Genomic DNA, 20,149 nt, shown 5'->3' with positions numbered 1-20,149 from the left:
AATGAGCCGTTTTCCTTGACAGCTGTCAGTTGAGCTTTTGGGTAAGCCGATAGATGGCGTGAAAACGCAGTGTACCAACTGTCAAAAATTACATAGAGAGCAAAGAGTACTAAACTCAGAATAAGAACTCACTAGTTGTGATTAAATGTCGGGTGGTAGCGCGAGCCATCCTTCCGAGGCTCAGATTGCATGTGGCTTGGGATAGTGCTAAGTATTCTGTGAATAGTTCTACCCGCGCCGTCACGTAGGGTTCTTTTCTCTATGCGCGCCGTTTGAACGGGTGCTGCGTGCGAGAACTGATTTTCTATTTTTATTTATTGTATGATCCTAAATAAGATCCCAAAGAAATGTGCACTAACTCTACAGTATCAAGGGAGGAGGAGCAGATAGCTCAACTACAACTCAATTAATACAGGAGATTAGATTAGATTAGATTAGATTTGTTTATTGATAATTATTCATTACATGTCAATATTAAAAGTTATACATCAGTACACCAAAGTTAAAATTAAATAATTATATCCAAAAATTGTCACAAACAATGTCAAGATAAAATAGAATAATTACGAAAATTCAATTAGTTTCAATGTCACAGTAACAAATAATAAAATAATATAATATAAAAACAAATTAAAATTATCACATTGATAGGTACCTACATTATTAAAATAGAAATTGTCAGAAAAAGAGACAATCATTAATTCTACCTGTCGATGAATTCTCCTACCGTGTAGAATGCCTGCGTAGCGAGCCATTTTTTGAGTTTGTATTTAAATCCTTGTAGTGTCTGCATACTTTTTATATCAGTAGGTAGTTTATTGTAGATTCCCGGACCACACACATGCACGGACTGCTCGCTCCTCGCGAGCCTGTGCTGCACGTCGAGCAGCTGGCCGCGGCGGCGGGCTCCCCGGCATTCTTTATACAAGTGCAGGTTCTTCCGCACAAACAAGGCTACACTAAGTATGTACAGTGATGGACACGTCAGTATCTCCAGAGAAACGAAATACTGGCGTGCCGACTCATCTGACTTAATTCGAGCCATAGCGCGCACTGCCCGCTTCTGCATTACGAATGCCCGGTGCCAGTCCGCCGCGCGGCCCCACAGCTCGATCCCGTACGTGAGGAGGGATTGGATCGTCGCAAAATAGCAAGATCTGGCCACCTCGCGCGGCACCGTTCCTGCAAGTCTCTGGAGAGCGAAGCAAGCGCCGCCCAGGCGTCCGCAGAGCCAATCTATATGGTCACTCCAGGACAAGCCACAGTCGACTTTGAATCCGAGGAAGCAAGATGTATCGACCTGGAACAGGTCTTCGCTCCCTACTTTCACTTGCAGAGGACGGCTGCGTCTACCGGCCAGGTTGAACAGCATCACCTGAGTTTTTTTAGGGTTGAGTGCAAGCCCGTTAGCCTGAAACCAGTGTGCTAGCTGCCCAGCGACCAGACACAGCCGCCGCTCCAGGTCGTCGACCGAGCTGCCCGTGACCGTCGCGGCCACGTCATCCGCGTACATGGTGACTTGGGCATCAGGAATGGAATTTGGGAGGTCGTTCATTAGTAGCGAGAAGATGATATTTGACAGCGACGAACCTTGTGGAACGCCGAGGTCAGTACCCATTTCTCGCGACCTAGATGCACCTCCCTCGCCTACCACAGTTTGCACTCTGTTAGACATGAAGTCAACTAGGAGCTGCAAGGCTGGGCCCCTGATGCCGTAGTGTTCGAGTTTCGCAGCTATGACGGAGTGGTCGGCCACATCGAAGGCACGCGACAAGTCACAGCAGAGTACAGCGACGTGCCGGTTGGACTCTCGTGCGGACAGCACTCCCCACACCACCTCCCGCGCGAGGTCCGTGGTGGACCGGCCAGCTCTGTACGCGAACTGTTTATCGGAGAGGAGGTTACCAGCATCCAGGAACATTGTGAGCCGTGCGCTTAGTCCGTTCTCCAGGACCTTTGCTGGTGTAGGTATTATAGCGACTGGTCTGTATGCATTGCCGTCTTCTCTCTTACCCTTTCCTTTATACAGCGGTGATATTTTCACCCGTTTGAGGCTTGCTGGGTAGATGCCTTCCTTTATACATCGATTGTATAGGGTGGATAAGGCGACGGCGACCGAGTCAGCTACAAGGCTCAGTAGTTCGCAAGATATATTATAAATATCTTTGCTCGGTTTGCGGGGTATCCTCTTCACGATAATCGCGTAAACTTCATGCGGAGTAAATGGCTTGAGTCGAAGAGAGTGGTCGAGTGGGCGGCGCGTCCCGTGCAGCATGGCCAGCGCGAGCGGCACGGCCGCGGCCGGCGCGCCGCACGCCGCCGCCGCGCCAACGAACTGCTCATTCATCGCATCGAGTAGCTCTCGTTTGGATGAGTAGTTTGAGCCATCAGGACTTTTCACCAAAGCGGTAATATCGAGTGAGCAGCGGTTGCCGCGGTCCAGCTCAGTGTTAATCACGCCCCACATTGCCTTGCACTTGTTCTCGTTACTGGCAATTTTTTGAGTAAAGTAACTCGTGCGCTCCAGAGCTAGCATACTTTTGTACTTGTCCGTCGTTTCGTTCACCATAGTGTGCAAGTCTGGATCGTCAATTTTAGAGTTGAGTTCTAGTAGGTCGAACAGTAATCTTTTAATGTTAAGAGTGTGTTCCGATATCCAACGCTCACTCTTTGCAGTAAACGTCTTGGATTTATAGGGGAAGCATATACTAAATTTACTGCTCAGTATCTCAAGAATACGTGTTGCAAGCACGTCGGTACTATCGGCTGGTGCAGTGTAGATGGCTTCCCAGTCGACGCTTCGTACGGCGGCAACAAAGTTCATTTTATTAGCACGACTCATTTCTCTGATCCGCGCAGTGTGGGGCGCGCGAGACGGAGGCGCACAGTCTAGCTGCGCGCGCACGGCGAGGTGGTCGCCGATGTGCGTAGTGACGGGCGCCGCGCGCGCGCCGCCGGGCCCCCCCGAGCGGCGCCGCACGTAGACGTGGTCCAGGGATGTGCTGGATGTCCCATGCACGCGCGTTGGGAAATCCACAATATTCACCATGTCATACGATGTGATTGTGTCAAGTAGCATTTTGTTATTATGTGACACTACTAAGGTATCAATATTAAAATCTCCTACAATGATTACGCTAGGAAAATTAAGTACAACAATTTCGCTCAGCAAAGACTCGAACACGGGGAAGAATTCATTACAGTGCGTCAAATTAGAGCGATACACACAAACTACCGCTAGTCCTAAGTCTACGAGTTTAACCGCAGACACTTCGCAAACCTGTTCTACAGATAGACTGCATGATGGGTGCAATATATTATGTTTGAAATTAAGTTTTGTTTGATTACTCCTACACAGGAAAGCAGGGAAAAAATATTGAAAATGCGAAGCCACATGCAAGTTGTATATTGTTATTGAATCCTAAAAAGTGACAGTTGTTTTTTTTTTTTTTTTACACATGCAAGAATACACAGAACATACCGCCCACCAAAAGGACTATGTGTCCTTTTACAAACTTTAATGAAATCTAAATAGGTACCAAGATAGAAAAAGTTACAGTCTTGGTTTATACTAAAAATATTAACTTTATGACAATTCAATTTAAATAATGCTTTAGATAATTATAAATTTAACCTAGGTATGACAAAGAAATCAAATAATTTTCAAAATTAATTAGTATCACTGTCAATAGGCAAATAGCACAATTTTGTCACTGATCTTTTAATTACACTGTCACCACTTTTGACACTATACACTCTGGTATAACCATCTGGCCCTGGGTGTTTGTCTGTAATGCGTCCCAGAGCCCATTTACCAGGGGGTAAATTATCATTTTTTATCAAGACTATCTGGCCTGTCTTAAATTCATCTTGGTTGTTCATCCACTTAGGTCTTTGTTGGAGTCTAGTCAGATATTCTTGAACCCATCTCTTCCAAAAATCTTGAACCAGTTTTTGGGTATGCTGCCATCTTGACAGTGTACTTATCTTCGTGTTATTCAAATTCGGCGTAGGGATTGCTCTCGGTGCTTCTCCTATGAGGAAATGACCAGGTGTCAGGATGTCCATATTATCAGTATCGGCCTCATCAATCGGGCATAGCGGCCGTGAGTTAAGGCATGCTTCGATTTCGCAGAGAACGGTCGTCATTTCTTCAAAGGTCAGGTTGGTGGTAAGTATTCTTTTTAGGTGGTGCTTAATGGATTTCACCCCGGCCTCCCATAGACCTCCCATATTTGGGCTATATGCTGGAATAAAATGCCATTGGGTACCATCAGATGCCAAGGAATCCTCAATTTCTCCAGTAAATTCTAGTTTGGCTTCTTGCCATGCCTCTTGCAACTCTTTATTGGCGCCGACAAAATTTCTGCCCTGATCACTCCATAAATCTGAACATATACCGCGCCTCGCCACAAATCTTTTGAAGGCACCAATAAATGATTGTGAAGTCATATCTCCAACTAACTCCAAGTGAATAGCTTTGGTAGCCATACATATAAATATCGCAATGTAGGCTTTGTTTGTCTTAGCTCCTCGTCCTTTAGAGAAAAGTACATGAAAAGGCCCGGCAAAATCAACGCCGCTTCGTATGAATGCTCGTGCTGGTGTTACGCGCACTTTGGGCAATTCTCCCATAATCTGCTTCTTTGCAATAGCGCTGTGTTTGGCACAAGTCAGGCATTTGTGGATATGTGATTTCACCAATCCTTTGGCTCTTACTATCCAATATTTGGACCTTAGGTAGGACATTGTAAGCTGTACGCCTCCATGCAGTGTTTTCAAATGAGCATCAGCTACTATCAGATTTGTCAGGCAATTTTTGTTACCAAGAATGATTGGGTGTTTGCTTTCATAGCTTATATTTGCGTGCTGTAATCTACCGCCCACCCTGAGGATCTGGTGCTCGTCCAAATACGGATTTAATGATTTCAATTTACTCGTATTCTTTACTTGTTTCTTCATTTTCAATTTATCAATTTCTTCTCCAAACTCTTCTGTTTGTGATAGTTTAATACATGTTCGTAAAGCGTTCTCTAATTCTTCAGTTGTAAATGGTAATTCTGTGTCCTTTACTTTCTTGTAGTTTAGGAATCTTCTGCATAGTGATATTGATCTAATAAGCTGTTTCAAATTTTCGAATTGTTCAAATTGTTCCGTTAATGGTTTTTCTTCTATATTACTCTTCTCAGTTGTTACATTCAAATTTGTGTATACTTTCTCTTTCTTGCTTTCTAGGTCTTCTTCCTTTGTTAACGTGCACACTTCTTTTGTTTTTCGTTTCTCTAGTTCTGTCTTTGTAATCTCTGGTTTACTCATCTCTATTTCTGTTTCAGTTAACCATTTTGGCCCTTTCCACCACAGGTCACATTGCTTAAGTTCAGAAAGCAACATTCCTCGTGAGGTCAAGTCAGCGGGATTTTCCTTCGACTGTACATGATACCATTGATTATTGTTTAGATTTTCTACGATTTCAACGACACGGTTGGCAACGAAAGGCTTCCATCGATTAGGTTCACCACTCAGCCATGCAATAACTATTTGTGAATCTGTCCAAGCATACATATCTGTTGTTGGGATTCTCATAGCTTGTCCAAATTGCTTCATGAGTTTAGACAAGAGTAGGGCACCACATAACTCGAGCCTTGGCAATGATATGGTTTTAAGCGGGGCTACTCTAGTTCGGGCAGCGATGAGCCTTGTTTCAATTTCATTATCTTCTGTTTCAATTCTTACATAGATCACCGCTCCATATGCTTTCATTGAAGAATCACTGAAACCATGCATCTGTATCTTCTTTTTATTACACTCGCGAGCAACCAAATCGACTCAAGCCTTCACGGCGCACATATACATTGATTTTCCTAAAACGATAAATGGTAAATATAAAAGTGATATGTCATTCGAAAGCTGAAGAATTAGGCTTTCAATTAAGATCAATACCATAAAAAAAAACTAAGCGCAGATTTAATGACGCATTTTAATTGCCCGTCAGTGTTAATTACCTCATTAGGAATCCACGCCTTGCGCTACCTGATCCCGCTATAAAACCTTTCCACATCCGGTGTACCTTATCAGTCGCTTGTTGCAAGTTGACCGGTACACATCTCGTTGCATTGTATTCCTTGTTTTCGCAAACCCATGGATACCACACCAGAAGAAGCTGCTCAAGTTGTTGCCTTGCTGCAACAAGGGTTAAGTCAGCGAGCAGTCGCTGCCCAGCTCCACTTGAGCCAGTCTGCTGTATCCCGAGTATACAGACGGTTCCAAGAGACTGGTGCCTTCAATCGAAGACCAAGAACGGGCCGCCACCGCTGCACTTCAGAGAGAGACGACCGCTTCATTGTCTCAACCTCGCTGCGCAATCGACACCTTACGGGCGTTGATGTGCAGCAAGAACTGAGACGTGTACGACAAGTGGCTGTCAGCGAGTGGACAGTGAGAAGACGCTTGAAGGAAGCCAACTTGACACCAAAAAGACCTGCATCAGGCCCCAAATTGACTGCAGGCCACCGACAAGCGCGTCTTCAGTTTGCTCGAGAGCATCTCGATTGGAGCATTGCGCAATGGCGGTCGGTCCTGTTTACTGATGAGTGCAGAGTGTGTCTGCATGGCAGTGACAGGAGAGGCCGGGTCTACCGGCGTCCGGGGGAACGATTTGCCCAATGTTGTTTCGCTGAAACAGTAGCATATGGCGGCGGTTCCTGCATGATGTGGGCTGGTATTTCTCTAGAGGGAAAAACCGCACTTGTTTTCGTGCCTGGAGGCGGCCGAGGAGGCGGGTTAACAGCTGATCGGTACATCACCGACATTCTACTCGGTCATGTTGTGCCCTATGCAGAATTTGTCGGTGAAGACTTCGTGCTAATGCACGACAATGCCCGCTGCCACACGGCACGAGTCAGTCGGCAGTTTCTGAGAGAGAAGGAATTGCGCACGATGGACTGGCCTGCGCTCAGTCCTGACCTGAATCCCATCGAACACTTATGGGACGAGCTCAAAAGAAGAGTTCGGGCCAGGAATCCAGTCCCTGCAAGCGTGGACGAGCTGAAGACAGCTTTATTAGAGGAGTGGGACGGCATTCCTCAGGAAACTGTCAAAAAGTTGATAAGGTCTATGAGAAACAGGCTGCAGGCTGTAATTAGGGCAAGAGGGGGCAATACAAAGTATTGATTTAAATAAATAAATTTTTATCTTAACATTTTTTGTTTAATTTGTATAATACGATACCCATACCCTTTTTTCCTAAATTCCCGTTTTTCCTACAATTGCGTTCAGACATCATTTATTTCAAAAATGATGAATGGATTTCAATAATAATGATATCAAATTAAAGCTGACATCTTAAGCTTTTAAATGACATATCATTTTTATTATTTCTATTCATAATTTTACTTGTATTAATGTATGTTTGCGCCGTCAAGGCTTGAGTCGATTTGGTTGCTCGCGAGTGTAGTTTCAGTTACTCCAAGCCATCTTTTCATTTGTATCTCATTCACATTTGTAAAGTCATTTCTTATCTGTTTCCATCTTTCTTCCAGTTCGTCACTTACTTTGTCATCCCATCCAATCTTTTCAAGCCACAAGTTTTGTATTAATAGTTTGGCCATCACAGTGCTTGGAGCAATCCAACCAAGCGGATCGAAAAGTTTCTGAATATCAGATAGGATGCTACGTTTTGTGATGATGCTCAATGGTTGTGAAGGACGCAGGTTGTACTGGAATGTATCTTGGCTCAAATTCCACACAATACCCAATGCTTTAACTGTTCCATCGAGATTCAAGTTTACTTGTGCATTTACCGATCTTTGGTCTTCATCTATTGATTTCATAAATTCTATGTCATTTGACGACCATTTTGTGAGAAGAAAACCACCCTTTTTCAGTATTTCAGTGACTTCTTGGGCAAGTTTGACAGCATCATTTACAGAATCAGCGCCATCAAGGAAATCATCCATGTAAAAGTTTGTTTTTATTGACTCAGTAGCCTGTTTGCATTCTTTGCCTTCGTCATTTGCTACTTGATGTAGTGTTCTCACAGCCAAGTAGGGAGCTGGAGATGTACCAAAGGTAACTCTGCGCAACCTGTATTCTTCTAATTCATTATTTTCATTTGGTCTCCAGATCAGTCTTTGATAGTCAGCGTCATCTTTGCTGACTAATATCTGGCGATACATTTGTTTTATATCGGCCATGAAGCAGATACGTTTCATCCGCCATCTTGTCAGGAGATTTCTCAAGTCCTCTTGCAACTGGGGACCAACCAGAAGTTCATCATTTAAAGAGACATTGTTTGAATTCTTACAGGCTGCATCGAACACAACGCGTGTTTTAGACGTCTCCTTATCATCGCGTACGACAGCGTGGTGTGGTAAGTATACTGATTTTTTTATATCTTTTTCTTTTTCAGGTATTCTTTCCATGTGCTCTTGTTCAATGTAATCATTAATAACCTTTGTATACTCTTCTTTTAGGTCTGATGCTCTTCTAAATTTTCTTTCTAATTGCATGAATCTCTGCGTTGCTATTTGTTTAGAGTTTGCTTCTGATACTAGTGGACTGTCATTTTTGAATGGAAGTTTGACTATGTATCTCCCTTCCTCATTTCTTGTGGTTGTGGTCTCATAAATTTCTTCACATCGTTTCTCATCTCGTGTTAAATATCTCTTGTTGTCTGTTTCTATCTCCCAAATTGATTTCAGCATGTCATCAATATCAATTTTGTGATGCATTACCAGAAATGTGTCTTCTTGTGGGTTCTCATTGACTTCCCCAAATAATATCCATCCTAGGCTGGTTCTCTGAGCACTAGGTGTGCCTGGCGGACCCTTTATAAATTCTGATTTGAGTATTGTTGCGTATTCTCTTACTCCTAGAAGTAGATCTATATCTCCAGGCATGCAGTAGGATGGGTCAGCCAGTTCAAGCCCCTCGAGATGAGGCCATTGTTGTATTTGAATTTTCTTCTTTGGTATCTTTGCCGTGATATTTTTCTTAATGACATATGCTTGTATTGATAAACATGTTTCTGTTTTCAAACGTGAACTTATTCTTAGCTGCACCAACTGGTTTATGCTTGTTTTTGTTGATCCCACTCCAAGCACATTCCCCTTCATGGGCTGTCTTTTAAGTTTCAGCAGTTGAGCTGCGTTCTCACTGATGAATGATGCTTCTGATCCTTGGTCTATTAGCGCACGGAGTGGAATGGTGAGACCTTGTTCATTAGTTGCTTCCACAATGGCTGTAGCTAATAGTGCTACTCCCCGCTTAGTATTGATATGTGATGCCATCATTGAGTTAACTTGTACTTCGTCTTCTTCTTTCTCTTCTACTACATGTTGTGAAGCCAGTGTTGTTGATTTGCTCGATGAAGACACTGGTTCATTGCTCCTATTCTCATGTAGCAGAGAATGATGGCGTCGGTTGCATATGCGACAGGACATTGGTAGCTTACATTTCATTGATGAGTGTCCTGGTACTAAGCAGTTGAAACAAAGTCGATTGTCCTTAACATAGGTACTTCTGGCTTCAGGATCCATCTTCGTAAATTCCTTGCAGTGGCACAGTGTGTGATTATCTTTGCACATAATGCATTTCTTTTCAGTTGTCGAGACATGGTACGTTCGTTCACGTATGACTGTAGCAGTACGTTTCTCTGTAGCAGGTGCGGATGAAGACGGTGTGACAAGCTCAAGAGTGCGGAACTTTGATTCTAAGAATTTCTTCATGTCGCTCCACGATGGCAATGCTTCGGGGTCTTCTTTGTACGCATATTGCTCCCACTCTTTGTGCGACTCCGAGTCCAATTTCTGTACAATCAGAAATATAATTACTGGATCCCAGGAATCGGTGCTGACCTTCTGATTTTTCAGGTTGTTAATGCATTCAGTGGTTGTATCTAGTAGTATTTTAATTGAACCAGCTGATTGTACACTAATTTTCCGTTGATTGAATAGTCTCTTCAGTAGTGAGGAAACAATAAGACGCTTGTTGCCATAGCGGTTTTTCAAAATATCCCAAGCTTGTGTATAATTACTTTCAGTTACTTGTATGTGTCGTAAGAGAACTTCAGCTTCGTGAGATACACTTGTTTTTAAGTAGTGTAACTTCTGTACCTGACTGATCGACGTGTTATTGTGCACCAATGTTGTAAACAAATCATGGTACGTCGGCCACTCCTCATACTTGCCACTAAAAGTCGGCAATTGTATACTAGGTAACTTCACTTGCCCATCTGTACAGGTTTCCTTACTTGTACTCGCATCAGAATCTCTGTTTTTCTCTCGTAATTGCAATAACATATCCTTTATGTCTGCTTGTAAACATAGGTATAAGTCCTCGGTGGTGTAAAAGTCCTCGTTCACGAAGTATGGCATAGCACCTCGTTTGTCTCGCGGTGTAACTTTTACGAGCTTGTCGTGCGTACTCTTGAAGGTACTCCAGTACTCGCCCAGGATTGCATATCGTGCTTCTAAGTAGCCTTGAGTTAACCGTTGCTTAGGACACTTTTTAAGGTTAATTTGCGCTTTTCTTAGTAACAGGGCTGTATCTTCTAACGATCCAAGTAACGAGTCAATGTCCGACATGTTTCCGAGTGTTATTTATCACACGAATAAGTTCAACACAGTTTATTTCATAACACACTTGCAGAATAAGGTTGATTTTTACGTGAATGTTCATTTATTTAGCACTTTACTTGAGTCCAAATAGTTTTTTCACTTGTTTTGTTGGTTGTTGAAGGTTATGTTTTCACGTGAACTTTTTTCACTCGGCCGGCGGGCCGCTGATATCCGGCTATCGATTGTGACCATATGATGGGTGCAATATATTATGTTTGAAATTAAGTTTTGTTTGATTACTCCTACACAGGAAAGCAGGGAAAAAATATTGAAAATGCGAAGCCACATGCAAGTTGTATATTGTTATTGAATCCTAAAAAGTGACAGTTGTTTTTTTTTTTTTTTTTACACATGCAAGAATACACAGAACACTGCACAATTCGGCAATAGGTTGGGCTTTTAAATTATTTTTAATATAAATGCAAGTGCCACCATGCTCAATGTTGGGACGACAGTAACTCGACACAAGTTTATAATTAAGGATAGTTGTGGACTTTAACTTATCTACTAGAGCTACTAGATACTCTACTACTACGCTACTAGATAGCGTAGCTGGCAACCCTGAGCCCGATCGTACATTACGCATTTATTGAAGTCCTCATCAATTAATTATTAAAACTAGTGAATCTTAGCCTGGAAGACTGTGAAAGCAATTGTTCAACACTGAACTAACCTTCAAGATTGTTTGGCAGCTTATCTTAGCCTGAAACCAGCGGTGAGAAAGCCATATTTTCACTTTAAAATTATCCACTTCCCAAGATTTCATATTGGACAAACGACTCAACGCCTATTTTTCAAAATATTTCGAAAATTGGGCCAATAACAACACAATAACCGGCGCACGCGCAGACAATCACAACAAACACAGATTGACAGCTTGTTCCAGTGTTGCAAGCTCAGAATATATTTTTGACATAACGTTCCATTTCACAAAAAATGGATTTCTTTTCCAATATCACCCTCAGAAGAAGAGCTCATAGTCAAACGGACAATGATGAAACAAAAAATTCATCTTGCTTTTTGGAAGATACTAGCAACAGTCTACCTAATATATCTTCAGAAGAAAATAATAGTTTGGCGGAGCTAAAACATGAGTTAGAGGATACGAAACTACAATTGGAAATAGCTCACGAAGAGATAAAAAACCTATCAATGGAAAACTCATCGTTAAAGCAGTCACTCGAAGAAATGGCAAAGAAAATAAACCTTTATAAAAAAATATCCTTCGAAACCACCCCGAAGAAAGGGAAAAAAAATCCTCAAATTCAACAAAACCAAATGTCTCCACCCAAAACCACTACAACACCACAACCAACGCAGAAAGCGAGTAAAATTTGTGAAAATAGGAGCAGGGATGACCCATCAACTTCAATCCAAAAGAAGACGAAACTTTGTTTCTTGAGCAGCAGCACACCAAGTGATAGCCTAAAAATTTTAGAAGATCAGTTCAGTTCGACCTCCTTCACTTACTGCAACTATAGGAACACTAACGCAAACCTAGAATTATTATTAGCAAACATTGACCATAAATTAAAAGACTTCACACTATCTGACTATTGTATTATATTAATTGGCGAATCGGATTTCTTGCGTACCAACAACTATATTGAACTTGTGACTATGATAAGAGAGAAAATACGTAAATTGGATCACACAAACTTTATTATATGCTTACCGACCTATATCTGTGGAGCTGGCCTGTATAACTGCCGGGTCGAAGTGTTTAACAACCTCATGGGCCTTGACGTGCTTACTCATAAATATGCACTAGTTTTTGACTCAAACTCTGACCTCACTTACTCCATGTTCTCCCAACGTACTGGTAGAATAAACTTTAATGGAATAGCAAATATAATCCTAAATATTAAGTCCATAATAATGGACCTTCAGAACTCCAGCGATGTACAACCTGCTGTAAGGACAAAAGTACAAGAAAACAACCCAGAAAGACCCTCGAACTCGAACTTTTTTCGCTTATAAACATATATATGTACTACATCAGAATATTGCTTCACTAATTAAAAAATCAGATTTATTAACTGTACATCTGCAAGAACTTTCCGACTCCAACAAAAAAGTTGATTTAATTTGTATAACCGAGCACTTTATGATTGAAGAAACGGAAGAATTTTTGAATATCCCAAACTTTAAACTCGCAACTAGTTATTCCCGTAAGAAAAAAAGAGGAGGTAGCTGTATATTAGTTAGGAAAGGTCATGACTATAAAGTCCTTACTGAAGTTAACTGTAGTTCTGTTCAAGGCATATTTGAGTGTTGTGCAATTGAACTGTTACAACACAAAATCATTATCATTTGCTTGTACAGAACACCCACAAAAAATATAGCGAAATTGACTGAATTTTACGAAAAACTAGAAATTTTAATGTTAAAACTGACTAGGTCCAATAAAAAAATCATAATGTGCGGTGATTTTAACATAGACATATTAAATAATGATAATCAATCTAAATATTTTGAAAATTTACTATTAAGATTTAATTTGAAACTAGAAATAAGAGAACCAACAAGACTCATCAGTAAAACGTGCCTCGATAATTTTGCTCACAATGCCAATGGCTGTAATAGTGAAGTACTTAACTTTGGTCTATCTGATCATACTGCTCAACTTCTTAAATTTCCAGTCAAAAAGTCATTCACATTAAAATCCTGGTTCATTCAACGTCGTGACTACAGTGATGAAAATCTAATAAAATTCAAATCTTACGTTGAAAGCATTTCATTTTCTGAGGTCTATGACTGCGACGATCCAAACGCTGCCTACGCTAGCTTTATAGAGCTATTCACTCTTCTATATAAACTGTGTTTCCCTTTGAAAAAAATAAAAGTTTCCCTCAGGAAAACACCTAAGTGGATAAGTAAGGGTATAAAAAAATGCAGTAAAAGGAAAAGAGAATTGCTTAGGATATATCAATATAATAAAACAACTGAGAATAAAAATAAACTTAGGATATATTCAAATAGATTTAAAAAAGTAATTCAGTTGACACAGCGAGCTCAAAACGGCTATCTCATTGAAACTGCTGATTCTAAGTCCAAAGCTATGTGGCAAATAATAAAAAATTCAAAATTTAATAACATAAAAGAGCCTATCTCAAAAATTGACATTAATTCTCATATAATCACTGACCCAACTGACATTGCTAATGCTTTTAATAACTATTTTATTGACGAACCTAAATTACCCTCTAATGACATTAAACCTAACCTACTAGACAATGTAAATCATACTTTTTTCATGGCACCATCCATCCCCACTGACATTTTAAAGATAATAAAAGAGCTAAAGAACACTAATAGTGTAGGTCATGATGAAGTTACGACTAAGGTCATAAAAACCGTAGCTGAATCAATATCATTCCCACTAAGCTACATAATGAACCTATGTATTACAATGGGTGTATTTCCAAAGAGACTCAAAACCACTGTCATTATCCCCATTCACAAAAAGAATAACAAAGAATGTATTCAATATTATCGTCCTATTGCCCTGTTATCCATTTTCTCAAAAATTCTCGAAAAATATATTAATAATTCTATTTACCAGTATCTTGTCAAATTTAATATCCTTGTAAATGAACAATACGGATTCCGGAGAAACACAACAATAAACATGGCCATATTTAATTTTCTTCATCAAACACTGCTTAACATTGACAACAGAAAACCCTGCTGTGCAATGTTTATGGACATGACTAAGGCGTTTGACTTAGTCGACCATAAATTCTTACTTAGGAAACTACATTCTTATGGAATTCGTGGCAATATACATAAGCTTATTGAATCCTATTTAAGCGAAAGATTCCAATTGGTAGAAATAACCAAAATAAGTTTGGACACTAAATGTGAAACTACCTATAGGTCTCTACAGAGGATAAACAGTCGTGGTGTACCGCAAGGTAGTGTCTTAGGGCCTCTATTGTTCATTTTATATATTAATGACCTACCCCTTCACACAAAATTCCCAATGGTGCTATTCGCAGATGATAGCACACTTCTCATAGAATGCAATGATCCTCAATGTTATGAAATTGAAGTAAATGACTCACTTGGCACAGTTATAAACTGGCTTACAGGTAACAATCTTTTAATAAACCTGGAGAAAACTAAGCTTATGCATTTTTACCAGAGAAAACTGCCAGATCACATAAATGTAAGCCATGACGGAAAGGTGGTTGAAACCACTAATGTCACTCGCTTTCTTGGACTATTGATTGACAGCAATCTGTCCTGGAAATTCCATGTAGAACATGTATGTAAGAGAATGAGTAAAGCTGCGTACGCCCTTCACAAACTTTCACGTACTACACATCTAAAAACACTCCTAACTGCTTATCATGGTAATGCAGCTTCAATACTACGATATGGAGTTATATTCTGGGGCAACTCCACAGATAAAGATAAGGTATTCAAAGCTCAAAAACAGTGCATTCGAGCAATGTTTAATTTAAGAAGCACTGATTCATGTCGACCATACTTTATCAAAAACAGTCTATTAACATTTCCTTGCTTGTACATTTATGAGATACTACTGTTTGTAAAAACAAATCCAAATTTATTTAAAACAATGACCGATGTCACTTTAAGACTAGGTCGCAATAGAGACAGGCTGTTCACTGAGCGCTATAACACTACGCTCTTAACTAAGAGTATTGTGTGTATGGGCCCTAAGCTGTACAACAAACTGCCTTACAATATAAGATGTCTTGACATTATTAAATTTAAAAATGAACTGAATTGTATTCTCCAAAAAAAATGTTATTATACAATTAATGACTACCTAAATGACATTTTATAATTTATGATATAACTAAATGAATGACTATTATTGTATGACTATTTAATTATTATATTGCTATTATTGTTTTATCTCATTTTGAACTTAATTTATATAAATTTGCATGAATTCTATAGTGTAGGTAATCCAAAAAGTTGTACGTACTGTATAGTGCAAAGCATGGAGAACTAATATTTTTGTAACACCATTTTATTTACCCATGTTTACAATAAATGAATTTTTATCTTTATCTTATCTTATCTACTGGTAACCAGTGCTCACTTATCGCTAAAATATCACATTTTAAATCGTGCAGTAGCAGCGCTTCGAGGCGCCTTGTCTTATTGTTAAGTGACTGCGCATTTTGGTGAGTCACAGTAATGTAAGTCGGCGGAGCTGGTCGCGCAGTGGCCGGCGGCGCTCGGGCGGCGTCGGGGCTAGTCGGAGGCGGCGGCGGCGCGGGGCGCGGAGCCGCTGCCTCGGGTTGGGGATGACTCACGGTGGCCCCGCTGGTGGCGGGGACGAGCGAGAAACCAGTCCGAGTATTTTACACCCGGTGGCCATAGAGTGGGAGTTTTAAGTTCGTCAAACTTGTCTTCACGTATGCCGATTATAAAGGACGAGTGTCTGTCCGTGTTGATGACACGTTTCTCAACATGAAATTCTTCATGTGACGAAGTTGTCAATGCCATAGGTCAGCTAAAATCCGGAAAATCACCTGGAATTGATAACATCTGTCCAGAAATGCTTAAAGCCAATAAACATTACGCAGCTACTCTAATAACACCGCTCATAAATAACGTGTGGAAGACAGAAGATATTCCCAGCGAATGGAGGAAAGGGCTATTAGTTAAGGTTCCAAAAAAGGGAGATCTCTCACTGTGTGACAACTGGCGTGGCATTACACTCCTGCCGATAGCTGCGAAGGTTCTGGCGAAGATCCTGCTGAACCGAATGTCAACAGAGATAGAGAAATACTTAAGAGAGGAGCAAGCCGGTTTCCGCGCGGGAAGGTCATGCACAGATCACACAAATACGGTGCGTATTATTATTGAAGAGTGTGTTGAATGGAATGCGGAACTTTTTCTCACTTTTGTGGATTTTGAAAAGGCCTTTGACACCATACAGTGGCCCGCTATGTGGACGTGTTTGAAGAAAAAAGGCATTCCAACAAAAATTGTCAATATCATACAATCTCTCTACAATGGCAGCACGTGCCACGTTATACATGATGGGCTTATTGGACCACCTATTCCAATCTCTACCGGGGTCAAACAAGGGTGCCTTCTCTCTCCTCTTCTCTTCATAATCATCTTGGACGACATAATGCGACAAGTCTCTGCTGGTTCAAGAGGAATCCCTTGGAGACAAGGCCAATTAGAAGACCTGGATTACGCGGACGACATTGTACTCTTATCCAAAAGGCTGTCAGATATGCAAAGTAAAATAGAAGATCTCCAAAGAGAAGGTGGCAAATATGGCCTTAAGATAAATGCGTCAAAAACAGAAAGCATGAAAGTTAGCTCCAGCAGTACAGAACATGTCACCTTGGGCAACTCGCAACTGAAGCTAGTAGACACCTTCTGCTACCTTGGATGTATCCTGACGAACAAAGGCGGTGCTGATATGGACATAGATAACCGGATCAAGAAAGCAAAAGCGACTTTCGCCCAGCTTGCCCCAGTCTGGAGGTCGCACATAATGCCCCTTCGTCTAAAGCTGTCTATATTCGAAAGCAATGTAAAGTCGGTCCTTCTCTATGGCTGTGAAACTTGGAGGACTACAAAGCTGCTACATCACAAGCTCCAAGTTACCGTCAACAGGTGCCTCCGTTCGATTCTCCGCATATACTGGCCGGACACGATTTCTAATGTGGACCTATGGAAAAAATGCAACCAAACCACATTGAGGAAAGAAATCGCAATGAGGCGCTGGAGATGGATCGGCCATACAATGAGAAGACACGACTGTAACCATGCTCAAGTTGCTTTCGATTGGCAGCCTGGTGGATGAAGGAGACCAGGTAGACCCGTACAGAGCTGGAGAAGGTCCGTGGAGGCGGAAATGAAGAGGGCAGGTCTATCGTGGGCCCAAGTGAAGGAGGCGGCTCAAGATAGGGAAGCGTGGCGAAGAATGTCTGTAGCCCTAAGCTCCACAGGGGAGTAACAGGACTATAAGTAAGTAAGTAGTAGTAAATTCTTCATGCGTAGTCAGTGACGGTATCACCTTTTTTAGGAAGTCAATGATAAGGTCAGTCGTTGTAGTTGGGGCGAACATCCAAGCCTGAATGTATTTTAACTTTTTTACGGTTTTGATTCCGTAATTCTGTTTACCGACGCCTTCAATAACAGTATTATGTGAACGGGCATTTCGTGGACGTTTACTTTTCCCCACTATGGTCCATTCACTTTCCTTACTATCACCATGAGTATTTTCTATTTTGCTAAGCGGAACAGACTCTCCTTTAGTGGCCACCGCGCTGGATGTTCGTCCGTTGGATGTTCGAACTTCGGCTACGGCGGCGGCGGCGGCGGAGCGCTCGCCGAGTGACGCACGGGGCTGTACCTGTTTCACTCCAACGGTCGTTGCAGCGCTTTTTCCTCCGCTGATCGCTGCGGTAGCTGCTAAACGGGCCTGGCGGACCGGGCGCTGTAGCGCTGCTTGCGCGTTGCGGGCCGGTGCTGGCTGCGGCGTCACCTTGGGGGTAGTTGTCTCGCGAGTGGGCGTGGCTACTGCTGGTGATGGCGGACTGATGCGAGATATCAGACTCGACTGGCTAGCAATTATTGCACTTTGCTCACCAATCTTTAGCTCCAGAGCACTGACTTTAATAACTAGACTTTCTAGTGTCTTTTGGAGTTCACGTATTACACTTTCCACTGTTTTAGACATGGTTATGCAATTTTAAGGGCCGAATTATTACGGAGCTACTAATGAACTTGTCGGGGTATCCCCACTCCATACAGAGAAACACAAGGAAACTGAGAAAACTTGAAAAGAACGGCTGTACGCACAAACGCTGAAGCAACAGTGACATCGACATCATAGAGAAAATAATACTACAATTCTACCTACCTACGTCACTTTCACATTTCGTTAGCCTCACAGAATAACATATTGTGATCTGAGTGTGTTCTGAGGGTTTGAAAGTTGGTACAACCCCAGACAACGCCATCTATTTCTCCAAAAAGGAACTTTTTTTTTTTAACAAACGCCTCATAGACTATCGAATAGAATGTGCTGCGTTTTTTCTGGATCGCTCTACAGTACAGTAGTCATCTTTTTTGTACGCTATCTTCCTATTTTTTACTTTACAATATAAATTACGATTACAGGCTACTGCCTCCCCGACCCGTACAACGCGCCGCGTTTACGAGAGATCGTGGAGAAGTTCATGCAGAGCCTGCGCGACCCCTCGCTGCCACTGCTGGAGCTACAGGAGGTAACACCGAATAGAATAGAATAGAATACTACTATTGACTAAACAGAACAGAAATTACAATTTATACAGTGGATATAACGCAATAGGCGTCCTAAATAGATACTTTTTTTTACAAAAAAAAAGCTAAACAACGTATAACTCTTCTTCTACCTACTATGTCACTGTGAGTTTATTGCAATCTGTTACCATAGAAAATTCTTCCTAAGGTTGATTCTGGGAAACGTGTGTAGAGAATTTATCCTACTCTAATAAATTAGGTTTGTTCCTAGGTTAAATCTCGGACATGCGTTTCCCAGAATCCACCCAAAACGGGTGAAATTTCTAGGGTAATAAATCAGAAAAAGCGAGGTATTTCAATGGGGAGTTTTCTAACAGCACTTTAAAATAAGAGGTAAATCATAGATACTAATGTGAACAATAAAGTCGTTTCTGAAAGCTGTGAAAACCTTAAATTCTTTTTTCTCGCAAAATTTATAGTTTCACATTTTGCTCATATAATTTTTTGTGCCTTTACAATCGATATCACTATTTATTAATGTAATTCCCTCATAACTAACCTCTCTACCCATCCTCTCAGGTCCTTTCCTCAGCGTCAGGCCGCATCCCGATCTCCGTGGAGAAGAAAGTACGCAAGTTGATGGCGCTATACGAGAGGAACATCACCTCCGTGCTAGCACAGTTCCCCAGCCAGCAGATAGCCAGCGTTATTGACCAGTGAGTAGAGGAATGTTGAGGAAAGATTGTCATTTAGGTGGAGATAAAAGTTCGCAAGTTAATAGCGCTGTTCCCGAGCCAGCACATAGCCAGCATCATCGACTAGTGAATAGAGGAATGTAGAGGAATGTTGAGGAATTGTGGAGAAAGTTGAGGAATTGTGAGGAAAGTTGAGGACTGTATGTTGCCTTTTTGGAGAAGAGACCAGAAGATAGTGAGTGTTATTGACCAGTGAGTAGAGGAATGTTGAAGACAGTTGAGGAACGTTGAGGAAAGATGAGGATATAGATTAGTTTATGTCGAGAAGAAAGTACGCAAGTTGATGGCGCTATACGAGAGGAACATCACCTCCGTGCTAGCACAGTTCCCCAGCCAGCAGATAGCCAGCGTTATTGACCAGTGAGTAGAGGAATGTTGAGGACAGTAGAGGAATTTTGAGGACCGTCGGGGAATGTTGAGGACATAGAGTTATTTATGTGGAATAGAAGCCAGTAGATAGCCAGCGTTATTGATCAGTGAGTAGAGGAATGATGAGGAAATTTTGTCGTTTAAACGCAGAAGAAAGTTTGCAAAATTTAGCGA

At 41.4% G+C, this 20,149-nt stretch overlaps 1 protein-coding gene across 1 annotated transcript in view; it reads left to right on the top strand.

Moving 5' to 3' along the window:
- LOC105390367 (acetyl-CoA carboxylase) overlaps positions 1-20,149 on the top strand; it is an 85,097-nt gene that overhangs the window by 31,602 nt on the left and 33,346 nt on the right. The window contains exons 22-23 of the mRNA XM_048632033.1: positions 18,747-18,853; positions 19,431-19,567. Coding sequence (XP_048487990.1) covers positions 18,747-18,853; positions 19,431-19,567 — 244 coding nt within the window. The remainder of the gene's footprint in view (positions 1-18,746; positions 18,854-19,430; positions 19,568-20,149) is intronic.

This window comes from Plutella xylostella, chromosome 30 (genome assembly GCF_932276165.1).
Source record: "Plutella xylostella chromosome 30, ilPluXylo3.1, whole genome shotgun sequence".
In the NCBI taxonomy this organism is placed as follows: domain Eukaryota; kingdom Metazoa; phylum Arthropoda; class Insecta; order Lepidoptera; family Plutellidae; genus Plutella; species Plutella xylostella.
The sequence above is the reverse complement of the archived record's forward strand: the minus strand, read 5'-3'. Positions and strand labels throughout refer to the sequence as shown.